This window comes from Callorhinchus milii, unplaced genomic scaffold (genome assembly GCF_018977255.1).
Source record: "Callorhinchus milii isolate IMCB2004 unplaced genomic scaffold, IMCB_Cmil_1.0 Scaffold1, whole genome shotgun sequence".
Lineage (NCBI taxonomy): Eukaryota > Metazoa > Chordata > Chondrichthyes > Chimaeriformes > Callorhinchidae > Callorhinchus > Callorhinchus milii.
This window is the reverse complement of record NW_024704742.1, coordinates 80939083-80962010: the sequence shown is the minus strand read 5'-3', so window position 1 is coordinate 80962010 and position 22928 is coordinate 80939083. Positions and strand designations below refer to the sequence as shown.

Here is a 22928-nt window from a genome sequence, read left to right as displayed (position 1 = left end):
TCATCAGAAGGTTCAATCACAGCAGTTCTGTTGGACACAAGCCATGAGGCTAGATGCTGTATAATGTTTAAAATATTCCACTTAAGCACCTACAATATAAACACAGCTGTATTTGTAAACTTTGGAAGTTCATGTTTTTATGTGTTCTTGTGGCATTGCATGGAATGTAGTCAATTCATTTTTCCTTCACTTTAAAATGATCTCCTGTAAATGTGAATTCCTGTTGCTCAGTGGTTAGAGCACTCACCTCACAGGTTAGAGACCTGGATTTGATTCCCCGGCAGGGCAAAATGTTAGGCAAGTTTCCTAACTCCACACGCCTCTCTTTACCTAGGAGTCAGTAAGAACCCGGTTGTTAGTCGAATGGCAGATTGCTTTTCCAGGGGTAATAATTTCTTCAAAAAAAATTGGTCACTCAATTCACGACTGTTTATGGGACACTGCTGTGCACAGTTGGCTGCTGTGTTTCACCCACAAAATATACAATCAATTCACTTCACAGTATATTGTGTGAAGTGTTTTGAGACATCTTGGAGATGTGATAAGGCGCTATATCAAATGCAAGGATTATTATTATCTCTGTCAATGTTTGTGGCCCAGAATAGAATTTTGCTGATAAATGGCTTCCTGTGTACTGAAATGAATAAACCTCAACCTCATTCATTGCAACACAACCCCAGGAATTGTGAAGCCAAACAGGTTTCAGCGGAGATGTGGGTCTCCTATTGAATAGTAACTTTCAGTGTAAAACATCAATGCATTCAATTAAAAATTCACACAGAGTTTCGGAGATGTTGTGAGGTAGAACTCTATTTTTTTCCTGGGACTGGATTGGAATTCGGAGGGACAGGAATTCTATCCCTGGTGTGGAGAAGTTTAAGTGTAGTTAAAATGCCATCACTATTTAAAAACCCACAAACAGCCATAGCAATAAAATAATAATCATTGAATTTGAATTTAAACTCATAAAGTTAAAACATGTCCACCTAAAAAATGCACACACTCTGCATTCTGCACTAAATCCTGTGGAGCAGTTTGAAACATCCTCCTGATGTGAACGGCACTACATCAAATGCCGGGATTATAAATTACTTCTGACGTACCTTAAAGTGCTTCACACTTTATTTGTTTCAAACTCTGGTGATTATCTATTTGCAGGCAAATACAGCAGGCAATTTGCCCACAGTAGGGTCTTATAATAATAATAATAGTAATAATAATAATAATTGAGTAATAAAATAAATGACCAAATTATCTGGATGGATGTTGTCAGGATTCCAGGAGAAACTACCTTTTTTTAATTGTATCATAGGTTATTTAATGTTGAAGCAGATGGGATCTTCGTTTTTTTTATCTAAAGGACAGTAGCTCTGACATGGTAATGCCTCCCCCAGTACTGCATTGGAATGCCTAACTGGACAGGGGGCTCAAAGTCCCAACCTGAACACACATCTTCCGGATCCAGAGGCAAAAATGTTACCAAGTGACCCAAACTGATACCGGGATGCATTGTATTACATGCATAATAATAATCCTTACATTTACAATATGCATGGAGTCCCATAGAATAGTGGTTAGGGCACTCACATTGTAAGCGAGTGGACCCAGGTTCATTTCCCAGGTGGGGCAAAACCTCAGGCAAGTTTCCTTATTCCGCACGTCTCTGTTTACTTAGCAGTAAGTAAAAGTCCAGATATTAGTCGATTGGTCAATTGATTTCCTGGGTGATAATCCCTCAAAAAGCATTTGATAACTAAATCCATGACAGTTTCTGGTACACCGCTGTGCGCAATTGGTTGCTGCGTTTCGTCAATCCATTTTACAATATGTTGAGGCGATTTGAGATGTCTAAAGACATGATAAATGCGTTATATCAAATATCATAGTTCTTATTTGGCATAAGGCATTTCGCATCAGGAGGATGTTTTAAAGCTTCACAGGGTATAATGTATAGTGACTGTGTGTTTTGGTACAGTAGTGTCCCACAAACAGTCATACAATTTTATTTGAACTATGGGAAAATCTATTTCTCACTGGTTAAGTTAGTATATGAATGTAATTTATCCAAGCCTGTCAATCAGATATTTGTCCTCTTTCATTTGGTTTTCCTAAAACGTTCGTAGCACCTCTTGAATTTTCCCATATGGCTACTCAGCTCAGATGCAATTTGTGAACTTGAACTTAAAGATGCAGTAATGCAAAATGTTTCATATCCTCAGTGTCCTAACTCTAATGTCATGCTGATTTTGAGACAATGAAAAAGCCATTTAAAATAATAATAATAATCCTTGCATTTGATATAGTGCCTTATCATGTCTTAAAGTGAATTGACTGTATATTTTGTAGGTGAAACACAGTGGCCAATTGCGTAGTGTCCCACAAACAGTCGTAGATTCAGTGACTATTATTATTAGTTTTTTAAGGAATTATCACCCCCAAAAAACCAATGCGCAAATTGGCTAACAAGCGGGTCCCTACTTACTAGTAGGTAAACAGAGATGTGCGGAGTACGGAAACTTGCCCAATGTTTCTCCCTGCCTGGGGAATCGAACCCAGGTCCTCTCGCTTGCACTACAAGACTCCCACAAAATAAGTTACAAATTAATTACAGTTTCTGCAACTGAGGGTTGTGCGATGTGAAATTCTCTGCCCCAGAAGGCTATAGAGTGGGAATCAATAGGAATATTTAAAAGAGAGATAGACAGATTCTTGGGTGGTAGAGATATTAAACATTAATGGAGAAAGGGTGAGGGATTGGATTAAAAGATTTACCAGTATCAAACAATGGGCTGAATAAAACGCAAAGTACTACAGATGCTGGAAATCTGAAAGTAAAACGGAAGTCCCTGGGAGCACTCAGCAGGTCAGGCAGCACATATGGAGAAAGGAAAGTGAGTCAATGTTTCAGGTCCATGACCCTTTGTCAGAATTTCGTCAGCTGACTATTCCCAGCGACTTCTGTTAATGGACTGAATGATCCTATTTATGTTTTTCTAGGTTCCAATGAACAGTGGGAGATAAAAGAAAGGTAGGAGATCAACTTCAAAGGTAGAAAAATTAGTATTAAAGGTTCGAATAGATAGAAAAGAGGAAAAATACATTGTTAATTGTTCAAAGTAAAGTGTATAATTTTTTTTAAAAAAGAGAGAATTAGGGAAGAAAACAAAAGTACAAAATGATGACCGGGAACATTTATAATTTTCATATTTGACTAATATTGCAGTCATAATGCTATCTGATATTTGAGTAACTTAAAATAATGTTAGTATTTTGTAGCGTCAGTGTATGTGAACTGAATGTAAACAGAATTGGTCATCCCAGGAACTATAATAATAACTGAAACATTTCTGTACATATGATAGCAATATATGATAGTTAAACTATCACAAAATAATTGCTACAGAGGAAGTGACAGAATGACCTTTTACTTTATGGAAATGATATGTTTTTATTTTATAAATTATTGATGGTAGAAATACGGTGTCATTTCTTTATTGTCAATCGTGCTGATGAAATAAAGGTCGGCAGTATACATTAGCAATATACAATTAGGCACTTCAAGACGCTAATCGTGAGAAGGCTAATATATAAAAGCAAGTTGTTGTTGTTGTATTCCCAAGGAAACAAGGCTAAATGAAGAAGAGAAGAGCTTTTGTTGAAATATTAAAGGGAAATTAAAGAATGGGAAATAAGTGAGAATACATCAACATTTGTTATTTTTCTATATTCATCTCTAGGGCTTCTTTACAAACAACCCTGGACATTTCATAGATTGAAATGTGTACTGTTTACTAGCAATCATGGTGAATTAGTGACTCACTCTATTTCCATACAGAAAATACCATAGAATTCTCAGGTTTGGATACCTTTAAGCATGGTGATGGGATTCCCCATGTATCAGACGCCCAGCTGACCCCCCACCCCCCAAAAAAGAAAAAAGGCCAATATTGTAATTTTGTACATTGCTGTTTATAATAATGATCCTTGCATTTGATGTACTGTCTGTGCCTGTAATGTTAAAACGTCTCAAAATATTTCACAGATAATTGCTGTTGAGAGCAGTGATCCAAACAGATTGACTTCAAGATCTTCACTCTCAAATACAAATCCCTTGGTGCCCAAGTACCTCCCTATCTTTCTGATCTCCTTGCACACCACTTCTTTGCTCGTCCCTAATGTCCAGTTAATACAGAGCTGCTGTACTTCCCTCGCTCTTTCTGCATCATTATCAGCGGCCAAGCTTTCAGTCATTGATGCCCCCGACCTCTGGAACTCTCTGCTTCTATCCTTCTGCTTCACACCCTCTTAATCTACCTTCAAATCACACCTTAAAATCTATCTCTTTGATCAACCCCATCCTTCTCCCTTTCCTTGTAGCTCTTTGTCGAACTGCTAGGATGTGAAGCATTCTGAGATGTTATCCAATGTGAAGGGTCCTATATGAATACAGATTGTTGTAGTGAATGACTTTCTTTGTTCCTTTACTTGTCCAAATTTATGAGTTCCAGTTAACATTTCCAATTTGAGGTGATGATGGATATTTTAAAAAAATCAATTAAATATATTTTGAAAGTACATTTACTTAGATTTCTTTTTAAAAAATGAGGCAAATGAATGTATTCCAAGCTTAACCTAGTTTTTTGTTACCTCCAAATAACTTTCAATAAATAATGAAAATGAAACCTACTTTTTATCTAGAGAATAAAGCACCACTTAACCCAGAAATGTCTACTTGCCAGGGAGGCAACTTAACCAACTCAGACAATGATAGTAGATGTGCAGTTCATTCCAAGGTTACGGTACAATTGAAATGTTCAAATCACTTTACAAGCCACAAGGGATGAATTTAAATGTTTTACGAACTGCCCGTAATATCAAAGCTGTGTTACAGATTGTAAATTTAAAAACCAAATGGTGTTCAAGCTCATTGATGCTGTCAGAAAATGAGAGGAGGACATCGGACAAAGGAGGATAAGTTTCATAAAGGATGAAAGTGCTCAGCAATAGCCAGAGTTTCAAAATAGGTTTGCAACGGTAATACCAAATGTTATAATAATTTGGTATAGTGCCTCATTACGTCGTTGAGACGTCTCAAAGCGCTTCACAGAATATATTGTAAAGAAGATAGACTGTGTATTTTGTGGGCAAAACACGACAGCAAAATGTCCACAGTAGTGTCCCACAAACATGGATTGTGGATTGAATGGGTTCACAGAGCTAACTTACGGAAAGCTCTGGGTTTCCAAATGAAGAAATGGCACCTGCAATAAAGAATAATAATAATTCTTGCATTTGGTATATATAGCACCTTATCAGGTTGAAAGACTTTTCGAAGTGCTTCACAGGATTTACTGTGAAATAGAGTGACTGTATCTGGAGGCAAATGCGGCAGCACAATTGTGCACAGCATTGCCTCACAATGTCCACAAACAGCCATGAAACAAGTGACAGATTTTATTTAGTGGATTGTTGACCAGGACTCTGGTAGAAACTCTGATCTCTTTCCGAATAGTGCCATGGAATCTTTAACATCCTCCTGAACAGACACCTTGGTTCAATGTCATATCCAAAACACGGCAACTCTGACAATTAAACACACCCCAGTGATGTACTGGAGTGTCATCTTAGACGGAATGAGTTCAAATCCTGAGTTAGGATTTGAAACCCCAAACCTTCTGACTCAGAGGCAGGAGTGTCACCACTGAGCAAAGCTGGCGTATCAGGATCTCCACCTTCCATTGAAGCACTAAGATGCCTGAAATGTAATAGGGTACAAAACCAAAACGAGTGACATGTATTATCCCACCTTGTTCTGCTTCACTGGCTCCCCACGTCCCCCACCTCCACCTCCCCAGGAATTGAGAACAAGATCCTCATTCTTACATCCAAATCCCTCCATCGTCTCAGCCTCCACCTCTCCACTACCCCCCACCACCCAAAAAAAACGCTCTGCAACCTCCTCCTACCATGCCAGCCAGGCTGCTCACTTCGCTAAGTGAGTGAATATTGATCTGCTTCATTTCTCCTGCCTTATCAACACCACTATTGGTGGGCAGCCTTTCAGCCATTCTGTCCCCACCCTCAGAACTTTATCCTGGAGTCCCTCTGACTAGCTCCCTTTCGGCTGCACACTCAACCTCACTAAGCCAGTCAGAAACCTGGTATCTTGTTTGATCCTGAACTGTCCTTTCTCCCCCAATCTGCGCCATAACCGGCACTGCCTACCACCATCTCTGTAACACTGCCAAACTCCGCCACTGCCTCACCCCTCAGGCTGCCGAAACTCTCACTCACGTATTCGTCACATCAAGGCTCGATTATAGGAACTCCCTCCTCATCGGTCTTCCCAACTTTTCCCTTCACAAACTGCAAATCATCCAAAACTCTGCAGCTCGTGTACTCCCAGGCACCAGGCTCCGTGACCCCAACACTCACACCCTTGCCCGACTTCACTGGCTCCCCATCCCCCAGAGGATCGAGTTCAAGACCCTGATCCTCATCTTTAAGGCCATCCATGGCCTTGCCCCCTCCTACCTCTCTGACCTGCTGACTCCCTGCCAACCTGCCCGCTCCCTCTGTTCAGCGGGCTCCAGCTTTCAGCCTCTTTACCCCCACACACTGGAACTCCATCCCACACTCCCTTCGCCTCATTTCCTCCCTTGCCTCCTTCAAGGCTGGTATCAAGACCCTTCTCTTCGACTGTACCTTTGGTCTCCCTCCCACCTCTCTGCCTTCCCTCAACCCTACACCACCCCTCCCCCATGCTCCGTCCCTGACACCTGACTGTTCAGGACTTTGGAACATCCTCCCAACGTGAAAGGCGCTCTCTAAATGTAATTTTGTTGTTGTTGTTTCTCCCCTCTTTCAAGGCATGTCTCAAAATGTACCTCTTTAACTGCGCTTTTGGTCAGCTTTCCCCTCCCCAACCTGCTCGGATTCAACTCTCAGCTTGGGAAGCACTTTGAGAAGCCCTGCCGATGTGCAAAAGTGCTATAGAAATGTAAATTGTATTTATTCTATACATGGGGAGTGGCTTTATGATTAATGTAAAAACAATTAGTGAACCATTTCCTTTGTCTCTGTGCCCCAATGTAATCTTGATTCATTATTTAATGCATTCACAGTTGGGGTTCTGCAATGAGAAGCTGCAAATAATCTGAGCACTCTTCATTAACTCAATCTTTCTTGCAACTTTGCGACCTTGTGGTCAATTTGCCCACACTGTGCAATTTCCATTTATCCCACACTCTATCTGTAAAAGCCAGAAAATAGAGGGTGAAGGCCCCTTGTTGGGAAACTTTTGTGTGCTTCCTAACAAGAGATATCCGAATGACAACAATGATTCATTTGGATGAAGGCCCTTCAGCCTTCATTTGATCTCATCCTTCCACAACACCATAAGATTAGTTTGGATGAACGACATGAGTGTGTTACCAGCCCCAATTACCCTTTCAGCCACATATGACGCATTTAAATAAGTAATAAATAAATAATCTTTCGATTTGATACAGTGCGTTTTGACGTTGTCGAAATATATTAAATCATTTCACTGGATTTTACTGCAAAGGTAGTGACTGTGTATTTTGTAGGGGAATGCAGAAGCCAATTTGCGCACAGCAATTTCCTACAAATGATCAAGCAAATGACCAATTTTATCAGGGGAATGTTGGCCAGGACACCAGGAGAAACTCCTCTCATGCCTCCTGTGGGACAACCTCCTGATGTGAAAGGTGCTATCTAAATGTAAATTTGTATTGTTGTATTGTTCATGCATTGCTTGATGAGACCATTAGAAGCTCTGCAAGGAAAAATATTCAAGGGTTCAGGCATAAAACATTCTTTTGGAATACCCTGGTGGAAAATTTATTATGGCAATTAAATGTGCATGTGAGAATCAGTGCTAGAGCCATAGTGCTATGCCTCACTAACTGACATTTTTATTCTATGCAAACAACTAACTCTACATTATTAATTAGCCAGTGCTACATTGTCTTATTGTATATACGTGATGTAAAGCACTGCAGCTACAAGATTTCTCAGGCAGCGTTTTTTTCTTATCAGTGAGGTCTTTTTTACTCATTGAAAAATCAACAGCAAGTTATATCTATATACCACCCTTCACATAGAATAATGCATGTGCACTTTATGTCTGGAGAGCTTTACAGAGAAGGTGCCAGATTCGAAAATAGGGTTTGGGGGAGGAGGTAGGTGACTGTAGATATGGTTGAAGAGATAGGTTTAATGGCAGTATATGTGTTGGTTTTGTGCTCATCATAAATTAATAAATTCTTTCATTTGATACCTTCCTATAGCCTTGAAACATCTTGTTTGGTTCACGGGTAATTGTTGTCAAGTGTAGTGACTGCAAACTTGTTGGCAAACAGCAGTCAATTGTAAACATCAAGGTCAGGGCATAGGGTACGTGGAACTCAGAACACACGAAAAAGGAGAAAACATGGCTTGGGTGAAATGTGGCAGTTTGGTTAGAAAGGCAGCAATTTGTGTGGTTTGTAAATAAAATAAACTTTGCATGTGATGCAGCGTTTTTCATATTGAGAAGATAGCTAAAAGTGCTTCACACTGTAAAGGCAGTGACTATGTATTTTTGTAAGCGAATATGTTTCTACTAGCACTAGAGAATCCTGCTTTATCTCTTGCAAGTAACTATTCTTTGTTTGCAGGATGGACAGTAGGTCTCAGTAGACGATTTGATCTATGGGGATATCACAGCCAAGCACAGTTCAACAACAACTTGCACTTATATAGTGCCCTCCACGCAGGGTAGTGTCGCAGAGCGCTTAACAGTGGCGGAGCCTGACTCCAAGCCGGGGGGGGGGGGGGGGGGGGGAGGAGGGAGGTGACCTTAAGCACGGTCGAGAGATAGTTGCAGGATAGGAAATTGCATTGCAAGGAGAAAGAGTCAGTGAAATAAAAATGTTTGCTGATGCTTTGAATATATTTGCTGGGTATTAAGGAACACAGCAAATCCTTTCTACACTACTGTGGGAGCATTTCTGACCTGAATCCAAAAATGTAAGAAGACTGAAATATTTTAGTTCATCATTTTTAAAACTACTACAAAATCAGAAACGTTATGACATTCAATACACAAAAGATAACATTTTTTATTAGTGCTCAAAGTTTTAAAGTTACTAGAGCATAGCAGAGGTTTAATTCTTTCAATACTTTGTGTTTTCAGTCATGCTGAGACTAATTCTCTGCATATTTTTCTTTAGACTTTTTTGGAACCTAAGCTTGCTGTACTGCTGTGCAATTTCAGTACTGTTAGTGTCAGGTCTGATATATCACTTCGCATTTTCACACTTTAAACAGGTTGGACAGTGTAGAGCAATTACAGATGAGCATTTTAATAGAACCAAATCTTTTCATTTCGATAAACACTCAAGTCTGTGCCCCGTGGAGCCAGTTTGAGAAAGACACAATATTTCTAAAAGAAGAATTCTGCTGACAGAAAAGTGAGTGAAGGACATATTAGGCTTCCAGGAGTATTATTATTAATAATAATAATCCTTGCATTGATGTAACACCTAAATCCATCCAGTCTGCCTGTTCAGGTGTATATTAAAAATCTTGTTGCACCATTCAAAAAGTAATGGGAATCTCTATTGATGTCCTGGCTAACAATACCCTGGATAAAATTGGTCATTCATTTTGTGGCTGTTGGTGGGATGTTGCTGGATGCAAACTGACTGCTGCATTCACCTAAAAAATATGCAGTCAGGATACTTCACAATAAAGTTGATTGAGACAAACTCCTGATGTGAAAGGCATTATATAAATGTTATTTATATTTTATGGTAAATCCTGAGAAGCACTTTGAGGCATCCTTCTGGCATGAAAGAAGCTATCTCAAATGTAAGGATTGTTCTAATTATATTATAGAGGCTAAACTGTTATTAAAATCCAAGTGTTGTTGCCTTTCTTTAGATGTTACGGTGTAATGTTCATCCTAGTTACCAGCTATTCCTGGATTTGTACAAACATTGTATAAATTAACTTAAATTGCTAAAATTCATCACGAAACAAAAATGCAGGAATAGCTTTGAAATCTATCAAACGTAAGATGCAAGTCGAACGATACCAAAAATTGTTACATAATAATAATAATCCTTGCATTTGATATAGCGCTTTTCACGTCGGGAGGATGTCCCAAAGCGCTTCACAGAACACACTGTAAAGTGAATTGACTGTATATTTGTGGGCGAACGCGGCAGCCAATTGCGCACAGCAATGCCCCACAAACAGTCGTAGATTGAAAATGACCAATTTATTATTGCTTTGTTTTGGAGGATTATTATTAGGCTCTGTGTGGAGTAAGGAAACTTGCCCAAGGTTTCGCCCTGCCGGGAAATGAACTCAGGTCTCTCGCTTGCAAAGCGAGTGCTCTAACCACTGAGCTACAGGACATGCCTTTTTACATCAATTTAAAAAGAAACGAAATGCCTAAGTCTGATCGGGATCGTCTAACGGGATCAGAGAGCAGGGACTCGCTCCCTTTTATCGAAGCACAATGCAAGGAATAATTCTATCTTCAGCAACTTCTGCAGACTGGCTGTTTGGCAACTCCACCTCTTTTTCTCTCTCTCTCTCTCTACCACCCCCACCCCCCCCCCCCCCCCACCCCCTGCCTCCCCTCTCCCACAGGAAGTGAGACGTGAGTGGCAGGAGAGAGAGAGAGAGAGAGAGAGAAAGGGGAGGGGAGAGGAGAGGGCAGATGTGTGCATGGTGCCCTGACTGCTCTGGATGGTGATGGTGGTGCTGAGGATGAGCTGCTGGTGGCATCAGCAAAGGGAAAGGGAGTCCTCCTCCTCTTTGCTGGGGCTGTGGGCTGCCTGATGGTGCTGCTCCTGGCAGGGCACTGGCAGGGTTGTGGCAGCAAGACGGTTGCACAGACACAGGTAGGGATGATGGGGCTGTCCTGGCCGCTGTTCCTTTTGTGTGTTGGGAGCTGGTGTCCTCCTCCTTTAAACCAGACCCAGGTCCCCCCCCTCTGTGTGCAGAGCTGAGCACTGGGATCTGACACTGGGATCCCTTCTCCCTCCATTGTGTTCCCCAGGAATCAGCCTCTTACCATTTCTCTCTGGGTTTTTTTTTCTTTCTTTCTTTCCTCTTTTTCTTTCTTTCCTCTTTTTCTTTCTTTCTTTCTTTCTTTCTTTCTTTCTTTCTTTCTTTCTTTCTTTCTTTCTTTCTTTCTTTCTTTCTTTCTTTCTTTCTTTCTTTCCTTCTTTCTTTCTTTCTTTCTTTCTTTTCTTTCTTTCTTTCTTTCTTTCTTTCTTTCTTTCTTTCTTTCTCTCTTTCTTTCTCTCTTTCTCTCTTTCTTTGAACACGTATGTGTATTTTTTGTTGACTTTATCTTTTTGTTATCTGTTTATAATTATTGTTATTATTTGGTGATGTTCAACGCGGTTTATTTAGCTGTGTAACTCGAGTCCACCGGTTGTTGCCCAGAACAATGTATGTATTGTTTGTGAAGGACCATTTCTGCTCCCAATCTCCCCCCGAAAAAGCCTTTAGGAATTGCCTTCCCCTTGTTTTCTTTGTAATGTTCAGCCAATAAATCAAGTAGCAATGTTCCCCTCCATTAGGGTGGGGGGTTAACTGAGAACCCAACCAGTTTTTCTTTTAAGTTCGTGAGAAACTTATCGTCTCTCTTCACACTCATAGCTTCCACCTCCCTGAAATAATGGTGAAAGTAATATTATTGGCCCCAGTTCGCAGTTGGCTTTGGACTTGGAGTCGATCATTATCAGCCGAGCTCCACGTTTGTAATTCCTAAAGACTGAATCGTGCAAGTGATGGTCAGTCGTGCCTTTCTGGGTTTAACCTCATGCTTTTTTCTCTATCTCCCCACCCCTAACATCAAGAGATTGCAGAGATGAGAAGTGTCAGATGCCATCACATCTTTAGCAAGTCAGTTTCAATCCCCCATGAAGATCAGATCAGGGATGGCAGATAAACAATAGGGTGGGTGGGTGGTGAGTGCTTTTACCCATTGATTTCACCTACACTTTGTTCGATGGGTTTCCTCTATTTCAGAAATGGAGGCTGTGTGTGTGTGTGTCTGTGTCACTAGAATCTCCCAGGGCTGTGTGTATGTTATGTGCGTGAGGGATTCTCTCGCAGAAATGGACAATAAACCAAACGGGAGGGTAGAAATAGTACATCATCTCTTTGCACAACAGTTCAAGCTCTGCAATCCTGCATTTTGTTACTCCGTGGATTTAAAAGATGAATTCAAATCATGTTTTCTCAATACATGTGTATCAGATCTTCTCTTCTAACAGAAGATCTGCCGTTTTGAAAACAATACTAGATTTTAGAACAATGAAACACAAATCCTATTTATTGAAAACATTGTTTTTAAACAAATTATTTTCTTCCTCAAATGTAATTTTGTTGTTTTGTACTGTAGGTAGGGTGAGTGACTGGGTACCAGCTCAGTGGGAATGTTGATGTTGAGAGCAGTTATTAAATTAAGCAATCGCTTAATCAGTCACATTATTGAGTTATACATGTGAACGTTTAGTTGTTGGTGTATTTGACTGGCTCATATCTGCTAAGTCTATAGATAAAGGAGGGGAGGAGGGTGTGATTCTCATTTAAACAATTAACTGATTTAATTACCAAAAAAAAATTCTGATTCAAAGACAGGCTCCTAAAATAAAAGAAGGTATCACATGGGTTTGAATTCAGGTTCAGCAGACNAAAAAAAGTGTGTTTAGCTTTCAGGATCCCAGTCAGTTTAACTTGATTCTATGATTAATTATTCACAAATGCCTGCTTCCACACTTCCAGGTTTTTTTGTTTTCACATTCAGTAAATCACTTCTTCTGATTTTTTTTTGTAGAATAACAAATGTGTTTGGGTATGGAAAGCTGTAGCGGATGCTGTGAGCTCAAAGAATTTTCTTAGACACACCTCTTACTACGACTTGTACAATACCCACGGTTTGCTGAGGCACGGATTTGAATAATTTAGTTCATGTACCTTGAGTGTATGTAATGGATGGGAATAGATATGGAACACTTTCAATTTATTTAGAGGGTAGTGGAGACTTCATTTTAACTCTTTTAACTCTGTTACTGGGCAGTGCGTGCAATAGTCCACAGAATTTCAATTTACAAGAGATAACTGGTCTTGAGCACCAGCAAAACAAATGAGCACTGATAAATGAATTTTGGATGAAACATGATTTATTGTGTCCCTTTCTGATCGTAAGTGGCAAACACATCATCCCGGACACTCATTCTATTTCCTTTACCGTAATAAAGTGTCCCAAGACATTATTGGACGTGTAGGATGCATCATAAATGTTGCGGGATTAACAGTGACTGGTCTGCCCTTCCACGTCCTGCTGATGAGCCAGGTTGGCTGCGCTGTCATCAGCAGAGCCCTGGGGTCTCCTAGGAGCTGAACTGGCTCCAAGGTGACATGCTTGGCAACGGAATGGAGTCAACCCTCTGTGGCGGTCTCGGTAAGCCGGTTCCTGAACCAGGCGGATCCTCAGTATTCCAGGGCACTGCTGATGACAGCACAGCCGGCCTGGCTCATTGACAGGACCTGGGAGGGCAGACCAATCACTTGGGTCAGGGCGTCAAACCACTCAGCTACTGTTAACTCTGCAAGCCAAAGCACTAACGGGTGGGGTGGTCCGAGCTGGACAAGCAGATGGAAAGCTTACCAAACAGCAATATCAATAACAAGCCATGCGGTTTCAGCTGGTTAGACTCCAATGCCCACTCTGGACTCCCCAAGCCTTGACCCTTGTCAACCTGCGCCTAATAATTTCCAAAATTAGGTAAGCAGGATGCATTCCTCCAGGGAGAGAGTGCACATTCCTTTCCAACAATCTATCTCTGTGATTTCCATGTGTAGGTGAAATGCATGGAAATCTCAGATGGTTTGGATGCTCTTAAGCATGGTGATGGGTTTCCTCTTGTGTCAGACACCCACCTGGCTGACCAAAATAACCCCCCCTCAAAACAAATTGTTGTTGAAATGAAAACCATCACACTGTCTCCATTTCAGTGGTGATTTTACATTCTTCTTTGGGGATGAACTCTCTTCTGAAGGAAAAGCCCAATATAAATGGCTGGTTGTCCCGGTGCCAATCTTTCCCCTAACCCCGATTGGAGTCAAAACACCCGTTGCCTCTTCACATACAAGTTCCAGTTCCACAATGAAAAACTCACTGGAACACTGAATCCATTGATATACTAGGCATGAATAGTTGTCTCGACATCATTGTGTCAGTATTGCAATGCTCTCAGACTTTCATACTTACAAACCTTGTGAAGCTCTTTGAGACATCTCAATGACTTGATAATGCACTATAGCAATTGTACGTATTATTATCACCCTTATAACAGCAGCAGAAATTGTGAATAGGACCAAGAGTAAAGTTATCCAGTATTCAGACACATCTCCCGATCTCCACTGCCATGATTTGGTCAGTGGAAGTTACAAATATAAATTTTGAATGGCCGATTGCACACATGTGACAGTCTGCTTGGAACCTCGTAGTGGCATAAAGATATTTGTGCATCAAACATCAGTTGTCACAAGAGCCCTCCAGAAATTGGGAGACACATTTCAGAACAGAAGAGACATTAAATGTAGCACTTTGTTCCAGTTTGTTGCTGCATTTTGAGTCTCTGGATTAATGATATAAAGTGATCCTCACTAGGGTTGACAAATTGTCAAATTCCTTACTTTTTCTGCTTTCTCTGCATCACGTAATCCATAGTTTTTACAACCCAAACCTGGCTTCATCTAATCATCATTTGATTCATCCTATCCACTCTCTTGTTCTTTTCAGCCTTGTTGGTGCCTGCTTTCTGGAATTTGCATCTTCAGTGCCTTAAAAAAATGCAAGCACTGTAGACTGAACAATTAAACTTTACATTTCCACTTAGGCCTCTCTATCCTAAAGGTTGTATAACAAATTAAGTAGTGGGATATGGAGGCATACTTGTTGTAAAAGTACCAAGGACAATTGTTTTTTTTCTCCCTTGGGTTATCATACTTAGAATTAGTTTGGATCCGTATAAAGGAACTAAAATAATGTATTTAGTAATAGACGTTCTTTTTTGCAGGTCTGTAAGACGTTTAAACCTTTCTTGGAAGAGTGATCTGATGAATCAGAATGGCAACAGAAGTGAACAATATTCAGAGGAGTTACTCCATCATCCCATGCTTCATATTCGTGGAGGTGAGTGGGTGACTCCAGATGGAACATTGGTACTCTAGTCATTTAAAGTACTTGTGTTTTTATTCTGCTCATACAGTAAGCTAAGACTGGGTGGAAATTGAGGCATATAATGCTCATAATGCACTCCCTAGGCCACCAATTAATGCACAGTTTTACTCCCAACATCTGTTGAAAGCATGGATTTTGCTAGGTGTTTAATTTCCTCTTTCTTCCCAGGTGTTCTTTACCACATGTCACTTCCCAGCTGAGTCAATGTGCCAATGACCTGCTGCTTCCCCTCAGGCAGCTGGTAGCACATAATAGTGACCTGGAGCAAGTCACAAGTCTCTTTCTGACTTTTCTGCTCTTCATTTTCAATGCATTGGGCCTTTTTCCAGAAGTCACCTATCCACTGAGTGTAGCAGCTATACTTTTGCTGCATTACCCACATTTAGTACCTTATAATAACCCATGTGTTCGATGTGACACCTTTCATATTGGTGTGTGTGTAGGGAGGTTTGTCTCAGGGCATCTTGTATCACTGCAAACTGCAGTAGCTGTGTATTTTCTATGTCAATCTTTTCAGCTGAGAAAGTCCATTCTTAAAATACCATTTAAATGTGACGTTGACAAAGGAAAGATAATGGTTTAAAGAAAAGCTATCTAGGGTTGGTCAAAGTGCCAATCAAAGTGCCAGCATAATATGCAGTCAATTCACTTTACAGTATATTCTGTGAAGCGCTTTGAGACGTCTAGAAGACGTGAAAAGCGCTATATCAAAATGTAAGGATTATTATTATATTATTAGTAATAGTACTGGAGGGTAGGTGGGTGGCCGAAGGCACGATCGAAGAGGAGGGTCTTGAGACGTGCCTTGAAGGAGCAAGGGAGGGATTGAGGCGAAGGGAGTGTGGGATAGAGTTCCAGAGGGTGGGAGCAGAGAAGCTGAAGGCCTGACCGCCGATGGTGGGGCGGGCCGGGCGGGGGACATGGACCAGGCTGGAGCCTGCTGAGCGGAGGGAGCGGACAGGTTGCAAAGGTGTTAACAGGTTATTTAAAGCAGGCTGTTTTGTTTATGAAGGGTTAGCACAGGAAGAGCTTGTCATGGTGATATGCAAAGTTAATACCCACATGCTTTCGAGGTCAGAGCATGTCTGTGTTTAAGCTTTGGTTTAGTCATTGGGGACATTGTTAACCTGTGTGTTGTCTGAACCATTCTTTCTTTTGAGCTGACATGATTCTTGGTAATGAAAGTGCTAACAGTGGTTAGTTGCTTAGATTTTCTTCATGTCTTTTTATAAGGATGAGCCAATTTTATGGTTGTAGAATAAGATTAATGGACTAACCTCGTCATCAAACTGAGCCCCTTTACCTTTATTGGGCATTCGATATGGAGCTATGCTGTAAACTAATAATCCTTACATTTGATGCATCGTCTTTCGCATCAGGAACATGTCTCAAAGTGCTTCATCCAATTTATTGTAAAGTGTAGTGATAGTGTAACTGCTGGCAAATGCAATAACCAACTTGCACACAGCAGTGTCCCACAAACAGCTATGGAGCGAGTGACCAATTTTATTTAGGTGATTATTGGCCTGGATACCAGGAGAAACTCCTGGCATTTTTCAAATACTGCCATGGGATCTTTTACGTCCACCTGAACAGGCAGACGGGGCTTTGGTTTAATCTTTCATCCAAGGGACATCAGCTCCAATAGTGGTAGTGCTCCCCCAGTCATCCTAATGTCAGCCTAGTCTGTGAGTTCAAGTTTTGGAACAAGTTTGTTGGGCTTAATGGCCTCCTCTTGCTGCTTTGTTCTTGAGTCTGTGTAAGTTTAGTGGTTGGCGTTTCTGTTTCTTATAGATCTCTGATATATTTACTAAATGGAGTTACATAGAGTGATACGGCCATTCAGCCCAACTTGTCTGCGCTGCTGTTAATACTCCACATGAGCCTCCGCTCTACCTATTCCACTCTCAGTCCAACCTCAAAAAAGCATCCGCTACTGTGACATTATCTTTCCCCACACCGATGCGGGTTGTTAAAAGCCACTTGCTAGTGTGACAGCTGTCTGGGCTCAGGAGGATTCATGCGTCTAATCGCTGTTCAATGACACCTCCTGAAAATGTGCATGTGCTTCAACCTTAATTGAGGACATAATCAGTCTCCACTGTGATGCCTTACCATAGTCAAATAACCTCTTCACACTACTTGGACAGACATGTAATTTGCTGATGGAGCCAGCTGTCTTTTTGCACGAAGGAGCAGTAAATGCAAAAGCACCGATCGCCGATTGTGCCCCTATTAGAATGCTGGTTGGGATTTTATGGACCCCAACTTCCAGGTTGTAACGGGGCTCCACTGTTTTGTGTCAGTACATTGATCCAAATTGCTGCTGGAGTATTGCACTTTTTTGGATGAAGCTAAAAAGTTCAGAAGCTGTAACATTGCTGCCATCTGCTGGCTGCTGAAGCTCACGATTCCTCATGCTAAGGAGTCGAGGGACAATTCATTTCATATTAATGGTTGCGCAGAATTTTGGAAAATCCTTTAATTCAGAAGCTGAGTTTTTGCAATTTCTAAATGGAACTGATGACAACTCGATTTCAAATTAAGACTCAATTTAAAGTTTTTTTAAAAAAAATTCTGCACAATCTTAAATTTTAAGACAACTGTCTTGAGGCTAAAATGATAAGAAAAATGGGTGCTCTGAAACATAGGTTGTACAGAGACTCATTTAATGAAAGTGTCTGAATGTATGAGTGTGTGTGTATGTAAATGTATGTGTGTGCATGCATATGTGGCTGTCTGTGTTTGTGTTTGCATTTGTGTTGTATACCTATGTGTGTCTACAACTGAAGTGTGTTGTATGTGTATATAAATTAATATGTGTAAATGTATGTGTATTTTTGTGTGTCTGTGTTTGGGGGAAAGGGAGCACAAGGTTTTGCCCATGGATGTGAATGTGTGTGTGTCTGTATGGATGTGTGCATTTGTAAATGTATGTGTGTAATGCATGTATGTATATATGTGCATTTCTATGTATGGGAGAGGAAAGTACACAGTTTTAGTCAGTGGATGCACTGCATTTTCTCTCCACTCTAGTACAATCTGCAGACAATCAGGTTTCTATATTTGTAACCGTTTATTACAGTAAAGGATGGGATACACAGCAGTGCAGCCACAGCTCAGACACATTTTACCTTTGTAATTAGTGCCTTCAATTATCTCCATTCAACATCATTGGTTCATGCACCCCTTGACCTACACTGCTAGGACATATGATTAATTTTTTCACAATCCTGCTATCAATCCTGCTCCACTTTACTGTAAATGTGCAACCTCGACTGTGTGACAACACATTGTACCATCAGTGACATGCTAAGATCATACTTCCACCCCCTTTAAGGATCTTGTGCAATATTCACTGTTTTGTTATGGGAAGATACTGGGAACAGATTTCTTTAATGGGGGGGGCGGGGGGCATATATAGGAATATACGAAACAGGAAAAGATCTTTGGTATCTGCCTAGTTCTACCTTAAACAACGTTCTATTGTCCATTAACATTAACTTTCATCCTTTATTTTTCAAATCAAATTCTCTTTCCTGAATTTGTTGACCGAATCTGTATGCACTGCCTCCCTAGGTAGTCAATTACACATATTCATCTGTTTCTGTGTAAAATAATTACATCTGAACTGTTAGTTTTCCTTTCTCTGATTATGATCTTGAGTCTGTAACTCTGTTCAATACAGTCAAAAGCAAAAAATAATTTACATTATTAGGGTTCAGTTTATAATAATAATCCTTGCATTTGATGTAGTACCTTTAAGAATAGAGATAGAAACATATGAAACAATTTATGTTTTGATGATTCCTAACAGATTCACTGAAACATTTGATAATTCTTGTAACTATTATGAAACATTGTATTTCCACCCAAAATCAATTGACTGGTAAAAGTTTTTTAAGGAGATATTTGTTGGAAGAAAATATTTTTCTCTTCATTCCAATTGCCCACAAGGTACAGTCATTACAAGTTACAGTATATCTTGTGAAGTGCTTTGAGACATCCTCCCAATATGAGTGGCACAACATCAAATTGCAATGATTATTTTAAATAATGTATATTCTAGCACACAATTCAATATAGTGGTCCCATGTCCAAAGAAATCAGATTCAAACCTCAATTCAGTTCATGACTGTATGGAACCTTGATTTGGACAACTGGCTACTGTGTTTGCCTACAAATGGCACCAATTATTCTTGAAGCTCATGAGCTGCAAGGGTTATTATTATTAAATCAGTCCATTGCATTGCTTGTCCCCTTCGCTCCACCGTTGTTGGCTGTGCTTTCAGTCACAACAACCCAAAACTCTGACACGTTTAGCCTCTGCCTTGATCCCTCCTTACTTTTCAGAAAAATACATCTGACGACCTTCCTCTTTGACCGTGCCTACAGTCACCTCCTCTGTCCTCCAGGTACAGCATCAAAGTCCGCCACTGATAAGTGCTCCAAGACCCTGCCCTGAAGACATGCAGCATGTCACCCACAGTTAGCAGCCTGAAAACACTCTGCTGAAAGGCTGGTAGTTGAGGCAATGAGATTGTAAAGCAGAAATGTTCTATCTCGGGTTTTTGTCCTGTAGATGGCATGCCATCACAAAGAGACATAATGCATCTCCAATGTCCCACTCTTCCATGGAGTAGCTAATATTTCCTTTACTTTTACGGCTGTATTACTGGGTAGAACAGTCTGCCCTGTAGTGATCCTCCTTATATTCCCATCCTCTCAGATGGGTACGTTCAGGTCAATATTCAAGCTTAGAAGCTGCAGCAAATTTTGCGCTTTGTGTTGATAACAAGTTAGCCTTTGAAAGGGGAAGCAAACAGAAGAGACCCAAAAAGAGAAAGACGAACCTTTATATTTTCCAGTCACAGGTTCTGCTTTCAGGCTTCTGTTCAGAAGATTGTGGGTTTCAGCCCGATGTTTTTTGAACTCATCATCTATGCGCTTCCCGTCAACATCTTCATTCCTGTGGCTCTGAACTCCTCAACCTCTCTGGGCTCTCCCTCAGACTCACTGAACCATTGCACAATCTCAGCATCCGGTTCGATTTCCCGCTGTCCTTCCTCCCCCACATCCGGTCCCTGACCATGACCACCTTCCTTCACTTCTGCCACATTGCCCACCTCTGACTGTCCCTTACCCCAAATGCATCCAAAACCCACATGCATGCATTTGTCACCTCCTGCTTGGATTACTCCAGCAAACCCCTCACCTGTCTCCCCAGCTTCACCATTCACAAGATCCAGCTCATTCAAAACTCTGCCGCCCACATACTGACCCAGACCCAGACCAAACTCCGTACCCACATCTCACCAGTTCTTCTTCTTGTTGTTCTGGTCAGGCTCCACTGGCTCCCCATCACCAAACGGATCGACTTCAAGATCCTCACACTTGTGTTCAAATCCCTTCACTGCCTAACACCTCCCTACCTTTCTGACGTCCTCACTCCCCAATCCACCACCCGGTGCCTGCGTTCGACTGCCATCGGCCTCCTGCTCGTCCCTCGCACACTCCGCCCCACCATCGGAGGTCGCGCTTTCAGCCACTATGCCCCAAAATTCTGGAACACTCTCCCTGAATCCCTCCGCCTTTCCACCTATCTCCCCTTTTTCAAGACCCGTCTGAAAACCTTTTCGACCGTGCTTACGGTCCCACACCCCACTCCCAGCCCCCCACGACTCAGAGTCAGGCTCCGCCATTGTTAAGCGATCTGAGATGCTACACTGCTATATAGATGCTATATAAGTGCAAATTGTTTTTGTTTGTTGTAGGCTCCAACACTGTGCTAAGAGTGAATGGTATTGTTGGAGGAGCCATTTTTCGGTTGAGACATTAAACCGAGGATCCATCTACATGTTAAAGATGGATAGCAACAACTGAAAAGGAAAGGAAATTTCTCCCAGTGTCTAAGCGATTAATCCCGCAGATAAAATTGGTTGTTTGCTCATGGCTGTTGGCTGTGCACAAATTCCATGCAAATACAGTCCCTGAACCCTTCGGTGAGCAACCAATTTTATTTGGGGGATTGATCACTTAGCCACTGCAGAGCACTTTGAGGGGTTTTGAATGACATGACGAAGTGCTGTATCAAATACAAGGATTATTATTATTAAAATCCACCACCTCTCACCATCATTGGATGAGAAAACCCAGGGAGAAAACACGTAAAAGTATATTTCCATTGGGTTGCCCTTGCCACCTGTCAGGGAAAAGGGAGTTTCTTCTCTAGATGGTTCAATTGAAGAAACAACTAGGATTGGAGTGGAGAACCTACACATCTCAGAAATTGGTGCAGATTAATAATAATAATCCTTTATTTACTTTCACGATGGGTAGTTGTCTCGAAGCGCTTCACAGGATTTTACTGTAAAGTGCAGTGACTGTGTATTTTGCAGGATGCATGAAAAAGAAAAAAAATAATCTTTATTAAACTAATGCGAGCAGGGGAGTATTTGATTCTTTGCTGGGATCTTTATTATGGGATTTTCCCATTGTTAGTTCAACGCACCCAAGGTCAGTAAATTTACTCACGCTTGGAGAATTTTCTCCAGCATTGTCGTATGTGTTTTTGATGAGGGCATATTTTAGAGTGCCATTGGCGCTCAAAAACAGTTAGACAAATACTTGAAAAGAAAAATCCCGAGAAAGGTATGGGGAAAAGGCAGAGAAACGAGGCAGACGGCTCTTAATACAGAGAATCGGCACAGGCACGATTGGCCAAATCGCCTTCTTCGGTGCTGAAAAATGCCTTGGTTCGTTGATGTTCAAAGCGACCTAGCTGTCATATAATATGCTGCCTGAGGTGTAAAAAATTTTTTTTTCACATGTCCTTCTTTTAACCTTTGATTGAGCTCCAATAAATTCCCAAGAAGATAAATGCTTGGCCGTGCAATGAGCTGCCTATTCAGAAAGATGGTGGCTCCTCTCTGTCACAAGAGCAGCTACACTCAAAGCACTGACATCTGGAAACAGCAGCTTGACCATGTATAGGAATGAGACAAATACTATATTTATCACAGCCTTGTCTCATGTGTTGCTGAAGAGCTGCTTTGTTATGTGTTGTATTTGCTGGAGGATTTAGTCTGAGCTCTGATCTCTTACATTTCACACTGTGCTATGGACGAGGTATGTGCTCAAGACCATTGACGTTTCGTTATTTTTGGAGATAAAACCTTGTTTATTTGTCAGTGATCCACTGCAGTAATGTTACTGTATAACCATGGCAGTTTTGGGGGTTTGATGCGAGTGTGGGTTTGGCAGTGTGAGGAAGTGTGCATATTTGTGCTTGACATTGTGTACAAGCATTTGTGTGAATTTGTATGTGTGCGCATGTTTGTGTTCGGCAGTGTGCCTGCGCGTGTGTTTGGCAATATGTGAGTGCACACTTGTGTGTGTATCTGGCAGTGTGCAGTCTGCAATTTTATGTAAAAACTTGAGATCAGGGGCTCATTTGGCTAGAACCTTCAACCCATCATTCTGACATGGTGATTCTCAAATACGTGAAGGCACCTAAATGCTGTATTTCTGCCATCTCAAAGTGAATCCTCAAAGCTTTGGGTTCCCAGAGTCTATGTTACTAGCGAGAGGATCTGGATTTGATTCCTGGGCAGGTTGAAATATTGGGCAAGTTTCCTTACTCCACACG

The 22928-nt window shown here is 41.1% G+C and overlaps 1 protein-coding gene across 2 annotated transcripts in view; it reads left to right on the top strand.

The window, feature by feature from the left end:
- Positions 1–10708: 10708 nt before the first annotated feature.
- Positions 10709–22928, top strand: part of plppr1 (phospholipid phosphatase related 1) — a 64912-nt gene continuing 52692 nt past the window's right edge. For both annotated transcript variants that reach the window (XM_007892027.2, XM_007892025.2), the window contains exons 1-2: positions 10709–10919; positions 15117–15232. In XM_007892027.2, coding sequence (XP_007890218.1) covers positions 15167–15232 — 66 coding nt within the window. In that variant the 5' untranslated portion in view covers positions 10709–10919; positions 15117–15166. The remainder of the gene's footprint in view (positions 10920–15116; positions 15233–22928) is intronic.